The following is a 19,865-nucleotide window of genomic DNA, read 5'->3' as shown; positions in this document are numbered from 1 at the left end:
CTGTTTTCATACGAAGCACGGTTGTGGAAAACATGGGCCCTGCTGCTTGATCCCGTGGGAGTGTTCATTTCAGTGCCCGCACATAGTAAAGAGGGCCGTGTTTTCATACGAAAAAGGGGCACTTTCTCATGTTTTGGGGTGAAAACAGCTATGTGTTTGATCTTCTTTTCATATGAAAGGGGCGCTTTCCCACAGGGGATGAAGCAGTGCCTTGCGGGAAAGAACTGGTGGGGTCCAACAGGTTTTGCAAAAAACAAGTTTCGTATGAAACCTGTACCCTCCCCTCACTTCGGGGGAAGCAAAATCCTGCGGGTGTGTGTGTTTGAAGTGAAACGTGAGTCCCACCCGGTCCGGTGTAACCAATGTTGTCAATATTGGTTTCGGACCTGAATTCATAGAATCGGTCCTATTCAGACTCGAATCCAATTGAACTGAATCTGTCACTTTTGTTTTTTTCTAATTTAAAAAAGCATTAAAAGGTAAAAATATCAAAATATTAAAATAAGGCCCCATCCATCCCTGAATAGGGCCGGTTCTGCCCGAGTTGAGGTGAATCGTATCGATACTGGCAACATTGAGTGTAACAAATGTGCCCTAAGAGAAAAAATATGAGAGAAAGATTGGCCATGGAAAGGATAAACCGCTCAACTTTTTCAAATTTGGCAACCTAAATGCATTAAAGTTGGTGATGAGCACAAGGTAGATAGGGGAAGACAAACCACCGTTGCTTAGATTTCGTTGATGAATGAAAAAGGTGATTTCTCACCAACAAAATAATTGTACTTTACTTGCATAGGTGGATTTCATATGGTCATGGCGTTGTTAATTAATTACTAGTATATGCATACATCAAAGGTACTGATCGATAGTGAGACATGGGGGTCTCCTTAGCCTCTTCAGGACGAAGTTGGTATTAGAAAAAAATTGTTTACATCAATTTTTTACTATTTTTGGAGTGAAAGTGAAGGTGGTCCATCCTTTATAGGTCTATATATGCTGGTCAGCAGGCTTGGCGTCCGTACAAGCATAATTGGATTCGGCTCTGATTTTGATGCAGAGTTGGATGTAGTTCAGTTAAAACTGAATCTGAATCCAACATGCTTAAAATCAGGTTTTCGTCTCATATTTCATTGTATTTTTCAACTTTTGTTGGATTTAAGGGGGATTAGTGATAAGTAGTTTTTTTTTTGGCTTCGATCCAATGGATAGATCTGTTTACATTGAAGGGAGGGGATTCTCCAGTAGTTGTACTGCAACAGAACCCTCGTTGTCAACCACTGGCAAGATTGGGATGATGAAGGGCTGCAAAAGGGGTAAAAAGGTAAATTCACAATAGGTAACCAGAGACGAGTCTGACCAAAGGTTGAAGCGCTAAAGTTAGGGTAAGCGGGTCTTTGAGAATTCTGTTTTAAACCAACTGGCCATTTGTATTATTTCAAATGTTAGGTGAGTATTTGTAAATAAGGAAAGGTTAGGATGGTATTTCTAAACTTTTCAAAAATTTAAAAGGACACCACCCAAATTTTTGCACCGTTAATCAAAACCAAACTTTCATTAACCTAGGTTCTCAACATTATTAAGAGAGTTAATTTACTAGTTAACCCTTAAAAGACACCTTTACTCTTTTTTACTTCATGTTATAAAATATGACGTTGATGGTAGTAAACTCTTGGGCCTTATAGTTAACTACTATACAGTGATGCTTATGGTGATGTGTGCATGGTAGTCTTAACAAATTTTCGTCTGATGCTCATGGTTACAAGTTAGAAATGGTTGATATATTCACACTTGTAATATGGATGAAAGGTGAGAAAAAGTTGAATGTTTAACATCCAAGCTGGTTTATTTACTTTAGGCAGCGTATCTCTTTGGTTTTCAACCTGTTAAGGGCCGTTTTCTAGTTTTATTAATATGCCCAAACTTCTTGAAAAGAACTAGTTTTTTTTTTTTTTTTAACAAATAGGTTTTAATGAGACTTTAAATATTTATTGACATGTCAATATTGTAACAGAAGCTTTACATTGGCCCCACTCTGGGTTTACCTTGCAGTGCAGCTGGCCTGTTAAGTGACCCAGTTCTTGGTGAGAGTTCCTCGTCATATATAAAAAGAAAGTGACGTCAAGTATGTAGCACTTTGAGCCTGTTTGATTACTTCAGATCTGAGATCGGAGACGATCTGAGACCACAGGATTTAAAACTGGATCTGAGATCTACTGTTCGATATATAAGAGAGAGAGCATTGAATCTAATGATGTGAGTATTTTTGAAAGTTTAGGATCTGAGATCTCATGTTCGAAATCTGCCAAATATGCTCACATATGAGATCTTGTTGGTCCATGACCTAGTGGGCTGGAACCAGGTTACATAAGGAAGCAGTCAAATTTAGCCTAAGCAAAACCGTTTCTAAGTCAATGGATGTAACCATGCATCCAATTGAGTGTGGCAGAGTCACACATGGGAAAATCTCAGCTCATGATATTTTGAAGTCTGGTTTTATAAGAAAATATCAGCGTATACAGAAATTAAAAATAATAACATATAATTAAATTATAAAATAATGTAAAATGAAAGTGTTTTTACACTATCAATATTGCAACGAAAACACAATATCTTCGAAAAATGTGTTATTTTGAGAATATCACATTTTGTTGCATTATTTTTGTGATGAAAAACTTTCAATGAGAACTGGGTCACTTAATGAGCCTGCCCCTGTGCCCCTGTAGCAGATAAACTTAGGGATGGCAGTGTGGACCGGGGCGGGGGTGGGGGCAGGGGACAAGGTCTCCACCCCCACCCTGTTTCAAAATCCGAACCTCCACCCCCGCCTTCATCCCTGCACGGGGATGGATTTTAACCTCCATCCTTGTTTCATGTCCTCCATCCCCGGTCCAAATGGGGGCGAGACGGGCCCTGTTTCCCCTTAGTCTATAGTCATTTCTTAAAGGATTGGGGACAGGGCGGGGCGGGCCACGGGAAAAGCGTAAGTCCATCCCCGCCTCCATCCCTGCACGGGGATAGATTTTAACCTTCATCCCCGCCTTCATGCCCTTCATCCCCGGTCCAAACGGGGCGAGACAGGAGCCCCGTTGTCCCTGGCCCGGTCCACTGCCATCCCTAGATAAACTCAAAGGTGGAGTTACCAACACCAACACCCAAACCCTTAAGGAGCCCACCAGTTAAAGGCATTCTAGAGTCGAACTTAGGGAGAAAGGATCACCACCTTCTACTAATTTGTTGGCATTATATTGATTTTAAAAAGTCACTCCAAATTTGTGTACTATTTATAACGTAGATGGAGACCACGAAATTGGGATCTGGCTAGTTTGACTAAGAATCATCAATAAATAAATAAATATATATATATATATATATATATATATATATATATATATAGAGAGAGAGAGAGAGAGAGAGAGAGAGAGAGAGTCCAAATGCTACGAGGATGCATGACAAGGGAGGTGGAATGTCATTGGGAGCATGGTTTTCTTCTCAGCCAAGTGTTCGTTGCATTAAAAAAAAAAGTGGACTGTCCTTTCATATTTAAATCAGGATGCATCCAAAAAAGCCACCCGACACCTCTCTCTCTCTCTCTCTCTCTCTCTCTCTCTCTCTCTCTCTCGTATAAGAATTAGGTGACCAGCTGAAGAAAATATGGCCAAAAACAGGAGCAACAACCCGGAAAAGGAGAGTGCCTGCATGGTCTAGACTTCTCTATCTATTCTCTAGACTTGGCAGAGAACTAACAAAACCCCACATTTCCACTGTGGGCAAAGACAGCCCACCCCAAATCAAGCCTTTAGTCTTGCCTTACCACCACCAAAGATGAAGCCATCAATCACTCCCACACCACCTTCCTCCACTGCTCATGAGGCTGCAGACACACCCAGAAACAAACGCGTGAAAAGGAATGTGAGCCCTGATGAAGGAAGAAGCCCTTGCAATAATAGCACAGGGAAGAGGAGCTCCATCTACAGAGGAGTAACAAGGTTGACATATACATATATTTGTAGACCATGCATCCTCTAGCTGCATGCATGCTTCATTTGGATTTCTATTTTGCTTTTATTTCTTTCTTTTGTTTAATTCTAAGATTTGGCTGCATGCATTTCTATTTTCTTTCTTCAGGCATCGATGGACAGGAAGGTATGAAGCTCATCTTTGGGATAAGAATGCTTGGAATCTTAAACAGAATAAGAAGGGAAGACAAGGTTGAAAACCCCAACAAAGAAGGAGCTCTGTCTCTTTTATTTTCTTCTGATTTTTTTTCCCTTGAACATTGTTTGGTTGTCTTTGGCTGACTCAAATTGGTGCTGTTTTTGTATAATATATACTCCACGGTCATGTTTGGCGCTCAGTTTACCTGGGTAAGTGGCACGCATCCTTTGTTCAAACTAAATTTTTTGTCTAAGCATGCATTCTTTCTAGTTTCATTAATGTGTAAGTTCACAAAATCCTTGATGACGGATTTGAAGGAAAAAAAACTGGTTCTAAAAGAGAACAATCTTCATAATTAATAGCTGTTTGTGCAAAGGAGCATTTGATGATGAACTTGCTGCTGCCCGAACATACGATTTGGCTGCCCGAATATATTATAGAGACCTTTTTGATTGTGCATGCATGGGAAAATGCAGGAGCATTTGATGATGAACTTGCTGCTGCCCGAACATACGATTTGGCTGCGCTTAAATACTGGGGAGTTGGCACCACTTTGAACTTTCATGTAAGTAGATACATGAAAATTATTAAGAAAAAGAATAATAAATCCTTTTATTCGTCTTAAAAAATGTCTAGACTAGAAAAATAAGGGAAAATAAATATATATATGCAGTTAAATGAATATGCAAAGGACCTGAAGGAGATGCAGAGCATGACAAAGGAAGAGTACTTGGCTTCTCTTAGGAGGAGCAGCAGTGGCTTTTCCAGAGGAGTCTCAAAATATCGTGGTGTGGCAAGGTGAGCCAAAATCAATATAGTAGGAACTATAGTGTACTTTCATGATGTTTCACACAATAGGCTTTTGAGTTTTTTCTTTTCATGTTAAAGTTGTTTAATGCTTACTAATGTTGCGTGTCGTGTCCTCTAGGCATCATCATAACGGACGTTGGGAAGCAAGAATTGGTCGTGTTTCGAGCCACAAATATATCTATTTGGGGACCTTTAGTACTCTCTCTCCTCTCTCTCTCTCTCTCCTTTTTTAATTTGAAATATTTTTGAGAGATCTATGGGGCTGTCACTGTCCCACTTTTTATGCGGGTTTATTTCAACTTGGAACTGGATTGGGCTTTACCACCGTTTGGTCAGAGTGAAACTAGTTGCATCAGAATCATTTACTGCAGAGTTGACCAAACTAGAACTACAAGGACACTTATACAGGTGGCCGTTCAAATTTCAGTTGTCATTATCAACGAAGCATGTGAATAGCTCCCAAGTCCCAAGTACACTTTTGTGGTATTTATATAATTCTCGTCAACAAAAGCCATCAAGTACTTAAGCTACCCCTTAACCATGGTTGTCTCATTCTACCGCATATTAGCAAATCCCATGTATATGTACGTCTTTGTGAGTTTTTCACTGGGAAATGCTTGCCTATTTCACATGCTTTGGCATCCAATGCATGTGCCTGTTCCTTAAGCATTCATGTCACAATACCCTTTTGCATGCATGTGTGGAACCCATGATCTGACATTCATCTAATGTTCAAACCTAGCCGTCCAGATCCATCAGTTGGATGGCTAGGATCAATGTAGATCCTCTGTGGATAGGATCCTTTTTGGTGAAAGGTTTGCGTAGGCATGTGTCCAAGACTCTAACAACCTCTCTTTGGGTGCCCTACCTTTAAATGATAATATTATATGACCATTTTATGTGTAACTTCCTCTGAAAAACATTAACATGTGATGCAAAGCGGAAGCGAGAGTCGAACCCGGTCTATAAGATCTATCTGAATCTGTTCTGGCAGTTTGGATTTCTTATTTGGATTTTCAGCTTGTATTTGGATATTGGATCTATGCATGTGATTCATATTCAATCAGGAAGTTAATTAGATTTAGGAAACTTATCAAAAATAGGATGTTTATTTGGATTAGAAAGCCCTATCTATAAATAGACAGTCTAAATTTGAGAATCAAGACATGTTACAGTTCATCTCCAGTTTTTATTAGTTTTATTATTTCTCAGTTGGATAATTTCCTTTTTTTCTTCAGTTATTTCCAGTAGTTCTGGCTTTTCATAAATAAACTTAGTTTAGTAGTGCATTTTGGTATCAGATTTGCGGGATACAGGAAAGGACTTCCTGATCCCTGCAACAACATGCCTAGTCAACTTTCTATTTACCATGTTCTTATATCAGATGCGGTTCTCTACATATATAAATGTTATATTTTTCCAAACATTTATTGTCAGTAGAAAGTCTCATCCAAGATGCATCCAATCTTCATGACATCAAGAACTTTATGTAATCTGTTCTTTCAAACAAAAAAAGAACTTTATGTAGAACTGATTGATCTATATAATAGCTTATTGGTTAATTATTCTTGTCAGTGTTGTCACATCTACTTTTCATGTATACAGGTACTCAAGAAGAAGCTGCAGCTGCCTATGACGTTGCTGCTATCAAATACAGAGGACCAAATGCAGTAACCAACTTTGATATAAGCAATTACAGAGGACACTTACCTGATGTCTTTGGTGCCTGCAATGAATTCTTACCACCTTGTGCTATTCCACATGACGCCATCACGTCGACATGTTCTAGCACAGAAAATTCGAGCATCATCATTGTCAATTCTATCTATGATAAAACTCACGCTGAAATTGAGAAATTTAATGAAAGAACAGAAGTTTCAGACATCCATCACTTGTTTAGTGATGCTGATATCACAGAGAGCTTGGATTTTTTATTCGAGAACCCAGAGATCATGGATGGGCCTGGAGAAGGAGAAAGTAGGATAAACTTCGACGAGATTTTCCAGAGCCCCCGGTGCATTCGATGGCGAGAGCCTTCTTGGTATTGATAAGGAAATGGACTGTGCTTTGGTGGATCCCATGTCTGCTAGTAACTCTGTTCCTATTCCTTGTCTCATCAGCATTTGCTCTTAGAATTGGACTGAATTGGTAACAGTTTGCATTGTGTTTTCTGTTTTTGAAAAATTCTATCAGACCTTATTGCGTTGAACTTTGATATCATAAATGCTGATTGGTTGGCTGTTACATTCTATGCCAATCTGTTGAATGGTATCTACTGGATGAAATGTAGGGATATGGTGACTTCAACTAGATTCTAAACATCAAGCCAACATTGACCTCATGCTACAAATTGTGGGACGTTTCCAGATTAACTAAAAGAGAATGGGACTGCCAGACCTTTACAACGGATAGAAAACTGTTTTGGAGCTGGTTTTCTGAACACTGTAGTCCAATCAGGTAGCCATGAAACGCAGAGAGAGAGAGAGAGAGAGAGCACATTATTGTCATGAACTAAAAAACATTTTTTTCTGTGATTGCGTAGGTAATGAAGCTTTAATGTTAGAAAGTAGATGGAACTCATGATGCTACCAATATGGTATACACGTAGTTTGCTGCATGTATCAGACAGTGGGGTTCATGTTAGTAGGAGATTTAGAGTCACACAAATAGATGGCCCCGATTATACAAATATCTTTAAAAGAATATCAAATAGTACAGCTAAGCATCCCAACTATGAGGCTCAAAATATCTTTGACATGAACTACAATTAACCATGAAAACTGTAAAGGAGCAAGAAAGATGGTTTGATGGAAAAGTTGCCGTCTTACACAGGCCTCTTTAGGTTTGAATTGAATATGAAGGGTAACCCCCTCGGTTGAGCCCGTTGGCTTTGGATGGTATCCTTGGAACCTAGGCCCACACCTGACCCATATAGGCATCATACCTGACCCATTAGGTTTGGATCTTAACCGATGCACTAGAAAGCCCCCATGGTAATTAACAGGGTAAAGCCAAGCGCTTGGAATCTCCTGCTATAGGGACAAACACAGCTAAGTATATGTATATACTCTGCATGAATCATGATTGCTTTCTCCACCTATTTGTGAACAGAACCGTTCCAAGACGCACCATCTATTGGCTCTTTAGCTAAGGAGAATCCCAGCCTTTCATAAGAAGTATGTGATCAAGCATCAGGAGAGTGTTCCATATGTGAGGCAAATTTAAGGGGAGGAGATCAAGATTACATACATGGATGACCTTGAATTTGGAAAAGTTTTTTTCATAATAAATCTGTGTTAGAAGACAAGGTATTAATCATGCATTTGATGTTCACAACTCAAGTTACTGTTCTCGAATCATATAGTGATTTCTCCTGGGGTTCCCTGATACAGTTGCGCTGTAATAGCCCCTACTTTAATGCACTTGATATATATTTTAAGCATCAGATTCAGAAAGGAGAGTGTCACATTATGCTGCCGGAGTCTGAAGCAATAACAGTGAAACATAGTAGACTGAACTTATGTTGAAAAGCCTTATGCAAAAGGCATCTTCAAATTAATTGAAATTACGTTGCAAATTTACAACATTGAAAAACGCAACAATGCAACTGTATAAGATTACAGGTAAAAAACACTAATTTCATAGGCAAGGAATTGCCTATCTAGTATCTACGTAACAGGTTATATGCAGGCAGATCCCTGATGTTGTAAACATCTTCCAGCGATAGCTCACGTCCTAACTGCATACTTGTTGATTTCAGAACCTCCTGAAAAATTAAAAAGAAAAATAGTTATTTATGGAAAATACCAGAGCTAAGCTCATGCAGGAAAGAACAAGAACCACTAAATCGTGTGTTATTACATTGAATTCCATATATGAAGCACGCTTAGCAAGCCATTGGGCATCCAGCATCTGGAATGCTACACAAAACAGGTTGTCAAACGCCATCTCATCTTCTGCAAGTAGTTTCAAAAAGTTCATTCCCACTGTAGAACTCGGCTTCCCTGCAAGAAAATTTATAAGACACCGCAAACACTTAAAACTAATAGTTGCAATAGAACTCAAAATTCAATCAAGATTCTTTCTAGGTCATGAATAAACAACAACAACAAACAACAACAACTACGCCTTCATCCCAAAACAATTGGGGTCAGCGATATGAACCAAAAAAGAAATTCATTTTGGGTCTTCCACATGAATCCTTTTCCTCCAATCATTTCTATCCAACGCCATGTCCTCGGTGAGGTTCAAAGCATTCATATCCTTTCCTATCATCTCCATCCAAGTCTTCCTAGGCCTACCCCGACCTCTTTTAACTAATATATTTTCCCATTTCTCCAACCTTCTAACTGGAGCATCATTAGGCCTTCGCCGAATATGTCCAAACCACCGTAAACGATTCTCTCGCATCTTATTTTCAATGGGTGCAACACCTACCTTCTTACGTATCTCTTCGTTCCGAATCTTATCTTTTATTGTATTTCCACACATCCATCTAAGCATCCGCATCTCAGCTACACTCATTTTTTGAATATGATGTCTCTTGGCAGCCCAACATTCCGTACCATATAGTAAAGCGGGTCTAATAGTTGTCCTATAAAACTTTTCCTTCAACCGCAATGGCATTCTACGATCGCACAGCACTCCAGTAGCACTTTTCCATTTCATCCACCCAACCTTTATCCTATGATTTACATCTCCATCAATTTCTCCATACTTTTGAATGATGGATCCCAAATATTTGAAATAATCATTCACCGGTATATCTTGCTCACCAAGCTTCACTACACTCCCATCCCTACTTCATTGCTTACTAAACCGACATTCCATATATTCAGTCTTACTCTTACTCAACTTAAAACCTCTAGCTTCCAATGTCTGTCTCCATAATTCTAACTTAGCATTAACCCCAGCTCTAGACTCATCAATCAAAACAATATCATCAGCAAACAACATACACCACGGTACATTTTCTTGAATTGATCTCGTAAGCTCATCCATCACTATCGCAAATAGGAAAGGGCTTAAAGCAGATCCTTGATGTAACCCAACCGTTATCGGAAAATTGGTTGTCACCCCTCCACAAGTGCGGACATTGGTTACTACTCCTTCATACATATCTTTAATTATACTAATGTACTTGAGAGAAACACCTTTCTTCATCATTGTCCACCAGAGAACGTCCCTAGGTACTCTATCGTATGCCTTCTCTAAATCAATAAAAACCATATGCAAATCTTTGTTCCTCTCTCTATATCTTTCAATAAGTTGTCTAAGAAGATGTATAGCTTCCATAGTTGATCTTCCAGGCATAAAACCAAATTGATTCTCCGATATCATGACAACCTTCCTCAACCTAGACTCAATCACCCTCTCCCAAAGTTTCATAGTATGACTCATGAGTTTTATACCACGATAGTTTGTGCAATCTTGTATATCACCCTTATTCTTATATAAAGGCACCAAAGTACTCTTCCTCCACTCATTAGGCATCTTATTTGTTCGCCAAATCAAGTTAAAAAGATTTGTCAACCATTCTAAACCTTTCTCTCCCAAGCATTTCCAAGCCTCGATAGGTATACCATCTGGGCCAACTGCCCTTCTTGATTTCATTTTCTTCAAAGCCTCTGCAATTTCTTTCTTTTGAATATTGCGCATGAAGTCACGATTTATCTCATGAAAAGGAATGGAGAAGTCTCCAAGATCTTGAGCATGACTATCATTAAATAGCTTATCAAAATAATCTTTCCATCTCTCCTTAATCTCCTCATCTTTGACTAAAACCCTTTGCGTTTCATCTTTGATACATCTAACCATACCCAAATCCTTCGATTTCCTATCTCTCATCTTTGCAAGCCTATAAATATCCTTCTCGCCTTCTTTGGTATCCAACTTGTCATAAACCTCCTTATATACCTTAGCCCTCGCGTTTCGAACAACTTTTTTAGCTTCCTTCTTTGCTATCATATACTTCTCCAAATTCTCATTATCACGACTCTTAGATTTCTATAACACTCTCTTTTAACCTTAATAGCTAATTTGACATCCTCGTTCCACCATGATGTATCTTTACCTAGTGGTGCACCGCCTTTAGACTCACCCAATACCTCCTTAGCTACTTTTCTCATACCACCCGCTATCTTATTCCACATTGATTCTGAATCCTCCTCGAGACACCAATCAACTTCCTTAACTACCTGCTCTACAAACATTCCTTGTTTAGCTCCTTTCAGTGCCCACCACTTAATTCTAGGATCTATCCTATGTCTATCCCTTTTGCGGCATTGTCTAATTCTAAGATCTAAAATTAAGACTCTATGTTGTGTAGCTACACTTTCTCCTGGTATAACCTTACAATCGATGCAACAACCCCTATCTCTCTTTCTAAGTAGGAAAAAATCTATCTGACTCGTATTAACCCCACTTTTAAATGTTACTAGGTGAGACTCCCTCTTCCTAAACCAAGTGTTTGCTAAGATCATATCATAGGACAAACAAAAATCTAAAATCCTTTCTCCACTTTCATTTCTTTCTCCTATACCATAGCCTCCATGGATATTCTCAAATCCATCCCTACTAATGCCTACATGTCCATTAAGGTCACCGCCGATGAAAAACTTTTCTCCATAGGATGTCTCTTGTACTACTCCATCTAAATCTTCCCAAAATTGATGCTTAATGGAATCATCTAAACTTACTTGAGGTGCATAAACACTAATAATATTAATAATATCCGTACCTAATACTAATTTAATAAGTAAAATTCTATCACCCTTCCTACGGACCTCAACTACATTATCTATAAACTGACGACTCATAACAATCCCTACTCCATTCCTATTCCTATTTATTCCTGTATACCAAATCTTATATCCCCAAGGTTCTATCACTTTAGCTTTCTCACCTACCCATTTGGTCTCTTGAAGACATAAAATATCAATCTTTCTCCTACACATAACATCTACTAACTCTACCAACTTACCAGTTAAAGACCCTATGTTCCAAGTGGCTAACCTAATTTTATGGTCTTGGACTAACTTCTTTACCCCCACCCGTCCAACAAAGTGAGGGAACCCTTGCCTATTTGACACCACACCCGGGCGCCGGTGTGACGCGTCGCTTCTGAGCGACGACCTAGCAACCCTTGCACATTTATCACTGCCTCCGGGCCTAGAGAGTACAGCGCGTCGCTCAGTAGGGAACGCCCCAACGAAATTCTCATATTGGTTCATTTTCATAGGATATGACAAAGTTTTTATGCTGGCTGTCACAGGCCTACCGCAACCCTCCTCCTTTATCCGGGCTTGGGACCGGCAGTGTATAACTACACAGGCGGAGTTAAATTTGGTTCTAGGTCATGAATCCAACTGAAAATTATGAGTTCTTAATCAACCTCAAGAAACAAAATATGAAATTTGGTTCAGGCGTTTGATATTTCTCTAGCAGGACAAATTTCCTCCATTATCTAGATAAAACTAAAAACTGTCACACAGACCCAGACAAGGGATATAAGTTATAACATAGATACACGACACAGACAGAAATTTCTCCAAAGCTTGATAGGTGCCCAGTTATAAACAGAGACACATATATTCATCTTCAGAGATGGCCTATAACTAATACTAATAGTTCATTATCTAATGGTTTTTCCATTCTCATACTCTAACTGAGAGTTAGTATTTATCAAATGTCTTCCTATCTAATAAAGGAACACTACTGGTTCAATGGCAAAGGCATTGTTGATAAAGAGATGGCTTTTCCCAGATGAAATGGAAACCTTATTGCACAATTACAAGCTACCAATTCAATTATACCCATCAATGACAGACTTTAGAAAGAAAGAAAAAGTAACTGCGAAATAAAGGATCAAGAACATAACATAAACGAATTTAGGGACATGGTGTTGACTGTGCTCATCAAATGCCACGGGCCTTTGCAGCATGTCAGATATCTGCATTAGGTGCTGCTTGTGTTGACACAAGATACAGACATAAGCGTTAAAAGAACTCACTGTAAAATAGCCATACACTTTCTTGAGGGATTTACAATGACTCAGCCTCTAAAATATTTTTGCGGCATCAGAACTTTCAAATCATTTATTGAGCCCTATGCCAGTAGGAAATTTCACTATATAGTTTTGCTCACTCCAATTCCATGCTGAACTTTTAATGACCAGGGATTAGTTGATGTGAGTTCCTGACTGCGAAACAACCTAATGACAAGGGGAGACGGAGAATAAAGAATTGCAACATGAGAAGTGGGAACTTAACCACGCAATTAACATCACAAAAAGCACCCGTTGCCATACCATACCTGACTGTAGGTCCAACATTTGCACCAACATAAAAGATATATTTACTCCAGCCACAGCAAATGGATACTCCCAATCAGACCTTCTCCCTTCTTGTTTATGCAACAGACTCTGGAATGAGTCCTTGAAAAGCAATGAAAAGAAAGCATAAACTTCCATATTAGCTAATATTCATGTTATCTTCTTTTCTTTTTGGTTCATTTCACTGAAGCTGATGAAAAGAAACCAGGAATAATTTGACAAGGTTGCATGGCATACCGGATACTTGTGTGCAAAAAAAATCAAGTTCTCCAATGATATATATCCCCCTCCCCTGAAAACATGGCAAAAAATCAAAATGCGAACTCACTAACAAGAGGCATTGAGTACTGGTCATTTGTTCTTCATGATATTCTTGCTTCCTGTATCATACCTAAAATCAGTCGATGGATCAGAACCTTGCCAACCCATCTCTTTCCACAGTTCTGATTTAAGTGATGGAAGTTCTCGGCCAGGGTAAGCCAGGCTCCAAAGCTGCTTGAGGGCATCCTACAAAAATGTTGTGTGTCTTGATTATGCATAAACTTGGAGAATTGTAATGCACTGGCTTCATGAGGATTTTATAGTTCAAAGGTTCAAAATCTAAACCACAGATTTTGTGTTCTTGGGATTCTAACTTAAATGAAATTTGAACTTTTGAAAACTGCAAAAATATAAAAGGAAACTAAAACAGGAAAGAAATTGGCAGTTTCTCTCTCCAAACACAAAGATTTTTTAGTTTTTCCAATACATCACACTTGCCAAATCTTTGGTCACTATAGCTACAAATTCTTAAGGGAAAAAAAGGAAACAAAATCAATAACCTTAAATCTAAAACTTAAGAGATAAAGAAGCACTAGCAATAAACTCCGTGATGAGAAGAAATGCAAGAGAAAAACGGAAACAAAGGTCAACCATACCACCATATTAAGGAGAAGTAGACCAGGTGATGCAATATAGAAAATGAACAAATGTAAGTTGAATGTTTACTTGATGATCTAAACGAGAACCATCGAAAGGAACTCCCAACCTCTGTTGCAAAGCTCTCAAACTTTCTTCCTGCAATTTTATGGAATCAAATATGTAACATAATGTGAGATACCACATATATGCAGAGAAGTAAAAACCACGATACTGACTTGGGGAACTAATACAAATAGAAATCTGGAGCAAAGATGTTAGCTAGAACAACCTGTTTTATAACTAAATGGGCAAGTGGAAAGCCAAAAATCCACAAAATTATGTCAGCAAACATATGGCTTGTAAGAAAATAGATTGCTTTTCAAAGAACACAATCTAGCACAGAAATGACAGCCTACAGTTTACTTTTTCAACCTTACAGTGCATGCCATTTATGATAATAGTAACTTTAGACCAAATCTTCATATTGGAACAAGAAAGCTAATAAATTTTTTTGGTGATAGCAAGTTTGCAAAACTTTCTGACACGATCAAGTCCATATACAATATATTAGCTAAAAGTATGGCTACTTTAGCACATCCATGTGGGTACTGACAATTGTCTGAAAGCATGCCTAAAAGCATATAAAGATTCACCATTCAAGCATTAGACAATTGAAAATAGAGGTTCTCAAGACAAGCTTTTTGATGCTTATAACTGGAATTTATATTGAAGAAGATTAGGGAATATTATTTGAGGATCAACCTGGTTGTGACTCGTAAGCCGTAGTCTATCATCTGATATCTGATTTTCTTGCTTTCAAACTTCATAGAGACTGGAAGCTTCATATTCATGTATACTTTGGAATTACACCATAAAAAGAACAAGATCCAATTGATAAGAGGTTGAAAGAAAAAACAAGAAAATTGGGGCATGAGAAAGCTCTTGCATTCAATTTTGCTCGAGTTTCACCACAAGATCAATAAAGTTATTAAATGTTAATTATCAGCATTCAAACTAGATCACCCAATCAGAGAAAAAGAAGGACAAATAATTGTTTTAAGACAAAATTGACAAACAGGATCAAGCAAGTATCTGCACTATCACATGAACCATGCAGTCACTTTTCCACTTCCATCATCAGGCAAGAACCACTCTTATGAATGCCTGATGATCCAGTGCTCAATGGCATGGATGTTTGACGTCTTCATACTCTCATTATTTGATGCTCATGAATTTGGGGGTTTCCTGGAGGGCGCCCTTTGTAAAAGCTCAAAATAGGAACATGCTCCTCTTAAAACATTCCCTTTTTACATCCTCATGTATTACACATGCAGAAAAAAAGCTTCAATTTTGACTTCTAAATATACTGTAGGCATTTATTTCTCAATTGAGTCAGATGCAGAATAAATTGGACCCAGACAGACATCCAGGCCTCATTGGAGAAATTCCCACCAGAGTCAAGTCCAACCTTGTCAAGTAAATCCCCCTCTTCTATCTCAAGCTTGTTTCAAGACCAATGAGATCCTACATCATTGATTTCACAGAACGTCTGCTGCATGAAGCTAAGAGGTTGTAGTCACACTGAAAGAAAATTCAGAAAAAGAGAAACCTAGAACAAGTTATAATTATTGCTTCTAGAGAAGCATGCATGGGGGTGCAAGAAGAACTCTTTCACCCTTCAGGCAGAGCATACATAAGACTCTTGGAATGCGGAGAAGGGAAGTATTCAGAGATGGTTCCAATGGGATGGATGGGGTAAGTTAGCAATACTTCTGCAAGAAATTTTATAGATATAATATAACTAGAAAAGCATTGAAATCACATATGCAAATCTCAAAGAGATTATCTATCAAAATTACATATGCAAATCTCAAAGAGATTATCTATCATATTCCATGATGAACAAATTTTTTTAATGGCGACAATACATATGGATGCCAATAATTCTTGGTTCACAATGCATACACATAAAAACATCATATTTCCTTAGAAATTTCTTGCGGAAACAACATTTCTCTCCTAATATGCATTTTCTTGTGGAAGATTATGTAAGTGGAAATCACCTGCAAAGGACTCAGAAAACCTAGAAGGTTTTTCTTCTCACTTCCGAAATTAATGACAGAAGGAAGAGGTAGAAGCCACCCAATAACTGATCCAGTGCCTATTACAATGTTTGCTGCAAATAACAGAGTAGTCATCAGCAACTACACCCGAAACTGATTTAATCTCAATAGATTATCCCGTACTCATTTTACAAGCAGAACCAAGATACAGTGCAGCCATAATAACTTAGAGAAATAATTGGCAGTCCATTGCTTAAGCTCAGAATTCATCACAAGAAGTTTCTGTATTTTCATTTGCATACTTATCCTATACTTTTTACAGGCTTCAGTGATGGGACATAAGCTTGCTATATATTCCACTCATTTTTATGAACTAATGTTGAAAACTAATACTATGTTAAATCCCTCAAAAAGATAATGCACTACCACAGATTATCAAGGAAGTTCATCAACCAAAAGCAAAACATAGAAGAGGATCAATTACATGGAAAATAGGGCGACAAAATTGAGGCAATAGTGGATTTAAAATGATCAATAAATTCTAAAGTGGCAACAAGGGTTAAAAAGAAGATATCATGAAAGAGACCATGAGGGGTTTACATGGAAACAAGGCCGTTTCTTCACTTGTACAACTGTTTGCATATTTGACGCAGACATGTATGTGGTAGGGAAAATAAACAACATAACAAGTCCTGAACTGAGTCCAAACAATATCTGCACCATCTTACTAGCACAAATATATGTTTATTTTTGCTGCAAGTTGATTGTACTTCAAGTCTTCAGCTTTTTTAACACATTAGTCCATCGATTAAGAATCATGCTTGCTATCCCAATGCTTGTGTTTTGATTTGTGTACATGTGCCCAGATCCATGAAAGTTGGATAAATAAGATCCTATGAGCATGGAAGTGATTATTGGAGATAGGCATCGATCTTGTTCCATCAAAGCTGATATGGTCTAGACTTTTAGAAGTCACTACCTTGCTGTTACGTGTCTCGTCACCATCTCGATCCACAACATAACAACTACCATAGGGTCAGCCTTGTTTATATGCCTACAATATCCACTTCAAAATTATTGAGGTTCGGTAGGATATGCATGCCATCAAGATTATACAGAATGATTTGAGAAAGGAATTAGTTATGACAATCTTGAAATTTCAAATCCTGAATCTACAAAAAAAACTAACTTTTCAATGGGCAATGATGAAGAAGATCATATTCAATAGAGAGAACACTTCTAACGATGTGGCAAATACTTTTTAATATATTCTCATAGTAAAAAATGGAAGCACCCAAAACAGAAAGGCAAAGCAGCTCAAAAGGGCACACAATTTCAACTAGCAGTCCATACAAACAGAATGACTACTGTCGAGAGCAGATAAATAATGAACAAACCGCTACCCAGCAATTGAGTCCAATGAGCTATCAATTGTGAGAACAGAAAAGCCCAGTGCAGTTTCTCCTTTTTCTTCTGATCATCCCAAGTATCCTCATCGCTTCTGTGATCATCTCCCTGCATATAAAAGACAGACCCTCTCAAAGATTGGATGTCATCAAATTGAGTTCAATGCAACACATTGAACACAAACACCAGTTTGTTCAGCTTCAAAGGAATAAATGATGATAACATACATCTGAAAAGCTATCACTATCACGTGCACTCCCAAGCAAAGGCTCACTTAAGGAATCTAATCCATTTGTCTCAAGATTCTCATGCTTCTTCCCGTCAACGTCTCCATGGTGCCGTCTCCTCCTTAAAGTTCGTGAAGTCATGACAGAAGTCCACCAGCTGCACTTCTTTGTTGTTCTTGAACTGCGATATGATCGCACAGATTTTACCTGAAACAGGCGAAGCAAGCAATTTTTGAGCATGTGTTTGACACGTACTTTGTGATCCCCATGCAACCATTAGCACAAAAAAAAAAGGACACATGCAATTATGAGAGTGTCAAACAAAGAAGCAATCAAGTATCCAAGATAAACTTTAAAATGCAATAATTTTACGCAATTTTTCTTCTGTCAAGTTCAGATCACCAACAAAATGAATTCTTGTATCCAAAAAGGCCAAAAAAGTGGAACATGAGAAGCAACCAAAAGAATAGGCAGTACATTCTACATCAAAAACCACTTATTTCTCACAGGATGTCTTCACACGAACTGAAGAGTTCTCCTTGTGATTTTAACAAAACCCAATCAAATTTCTGCCCAATATCTAGATCTCTCCATGATAAAATATCTAGAGAACAGCTCGTACAGTGATCAAGAAAGAATGCTATAGTACCCAACTTCCAACGATCCCATTCTCAAAAATTCACACAGGAACAAACCAAAAATTTCAGATTGAGACCCAAGGCATGGTGGTGAACTTTTTTTCCCTCACAACTAAATCAAACATAAACAATAGATAACCAAAAAAAGAAAAAAAGAATCAATTTCGAAGACCTAAGAGAAACTTTTACCAATATATTGGATGGAGCGGTTGCAACCCAACTCTGTAGAATTAGAAACCAACACACACACAAATTTTGGAGCAAGATTTCCGAACCAGGAGTCCACCGTCCAAAGATCTCAAAGGAAAAAAAGGAAAAAGAAGGGGAAAAAACGTATAGATTTGTATCCCTCGATTGCACAGAAGCGACGAATATTAAAAAAACGAGATTTCAGAACTGCTCTTCTACGATTTCCATGAAGATTGAGGGAAGACAATTTGTTGGGGGTTTGGATTTTCCCCTTGTTCTTTGTTTTTGGAAACTTATTTTTCTGTTCTTAACTTGGCTAGTAAGAGATCTAAAGAAGGAGAGGACCTGAGCGCCATTTATGAATCAAAGGCTCGAGTCAATCAAACCACTGGCTTGACTCTTTTTTTTTTTTGGCGAGGTATGTAAACGGTTCTGATTGGGATCGGATGTGGGAATACTAGATTCGACTAATCGTAGGGCTGTCAATGGGTTGGGTTTGTACCGGGTACCCAATCCTACCCGAACTCAAATTCTCGAGTATGGGCATTGCTGACCCAAACCTGACCTGAGCAATATGTGGGCCAGGTTTGGATTATGATTTTCGCCGAGTACCCAACCCGAGTATTTTATATGTATTCTTAGTAAAAATAAAATTTTGAAATTATGCGGGTCCAGGTTTTAGATTCTGTTTTCGTGACCCAACAAAAACACACCCCAGACCTGAACTTGCTCATTAATTATATGGGTGGGTCCGGGTCTGCCCTGACCTGACCCTGAGTCCCTGACCCAACTCATTGACAACCCTAACTAATCGGATGTTGACCAACGGATTTTGATGGTAAAACAAAAACCATGCTAGCTCCGTTTTTCTTTTACATGCAAATGGATTTGGATATTTGTTGAATTCGGTTGCAAAAAATCCAAACTACAGTCAGATATTATTTTGGCTTACCAAATGCAAGTAAATAGAATCAAATTCCGTCCGATATTGGATAAAATCTGATTCATTGACATCCCTATCCCACTTCAATTAGCAGACTTTTGGTTAGTAAAACTCTCGGAGTTCTCCCATTCATCAGGGTGTACACCCACTTCAGCCTTGCAGCAAAGGCATGGTTCGTGTGGGTTTCGAACCATGGTCATC

At 38.4% G+C, this 19,865-nt stretch overlaps 2 protein-coding genes across 2 annotated transcripts; one reads left to right on the top strand and one right to left on the bottom strand.

Moving 5' to 3' along the window:
• The first annotated feature begins 3,822 nt into the window (after nucleotides 1-3,822).
• On the top strand, nucleotides 3,823-7,013 carry LOC149814053 (ethylene-responsive transcription factor WRI1-like). The gene is made up of 7 exons (XM_089989861.1): nucleotides 3,823-3,986; nucleotides 4,126-4,208; nucleotides 4,356-4,364; nucleotides 4,632-4,720; nucleotides 4,829-4,953; nucleotides 5,084-5,160; nucleotides 6,571-7,013. Exons 1-7 carry the CDS (start codon nucleotides 3,823-3,825, stop codon nucleotides 7,011-7,013), a joined length of 990 nt encoding a protein of 329 aa, XP_089845987.1.
• Nucleotides 7,014-8,483: 1,470 nt separating this feature from the next.
• On the bottom strand, nucleotides 8,484-18,790 carry LOC149814052 (uncharacterized). Its single transcript, XM_089989158.1, has 10 exons — nucleotides 18,722-18,790; nucleotides 17,895-18,101; nucleotides 17,664-17,775; nucleotides 16,261-16,373; nucleotides 14,285-14,353; nucleotides 13,689-13,804; nucleotides 13,535-13,589; nucleotides 13,279-13,399; nucleotides 8,827-8,969; nucleotides 8,484-8,731 (listed from the first exon to the last, which is right to left on the bottom strand). The coding sequence occupies exons 2-10, from the start codon at nucleotides 18,033-18,035 to the stop codon at nucleotides 8,627-8,629; spliced, it is 975 nt and encodes a 324-aa protein (XP_089845284.1). The 5' UTR covers nucleotides 18,036-18,101; nucleotides 18,722-18,790; the 3' UTR covers nucleotides 8,484-8,626.
• Nucleotides 18,791-19,865: the final 1,075 nt, after the last annotated feature.

The sequence above is a fragment of the Nuphar pumila genome, chromosome 15 (genome assembly GCF_984573655.1).
Source record: "Nuphar pumila chromosome 15, dmNupPumi1.hap1.1, whole genome shotgun sequence".
Classification (NCBI taxonomy): Eukaryota; Viridiplantae; Streptophyta; class Magnoliopsida; order Nymphaeales; family Nymphaeaceae; genus Nuphar; species Nuphar pumila.
This window is presented reverse-complemented; position numbering and strand designations above follow the sequence as displayed.

Bases quoted from the DNA above. Each gene is read 5' to 3' on its own strand.
- LOC149814053 (XM_089989861.1), top strand. From the start codon at position 3,823: ATGAAGCCATCAATCACTCCCACACCACCTTCCTCCACTGCTCATGAG. The intron at 4,721-4,828 runs GTAAGTAGATAC...ATATATATGCAG, and splicing joins GCACCACTTTGAACTTTCAT to TTAAATGAATATGCAAAGGA. The intron at 5,161-6,570 runs GTACTCTCTCTC...TCATGTATACAG, and splicing joins TATCTATTTGGGGACCTTTA to GTACTCAAGAAGAAGCTGCA.
- LOC149814052 (XM_089989158.1), bottom strand. From the start codon at position 18,035: ATGACTTCACGAACTTTAAGGAGGAGACGGCACCATGGAGACGTTGAC. The intron at 17,776-17,894 runs GTATGTTATCAT...TTTTATATGCAG, and splicing joins ATAGTGATAGCTTTTCAGAT to GGAGATGATCACAGAAGCGA. The intron at 16,374-17,663 runs GTAGCGGTTTGT...TGTTATTTGCAG, and splicing joins TCATTGGACTCAATTGCTGG to CAAACATTGTAATAGGCACT.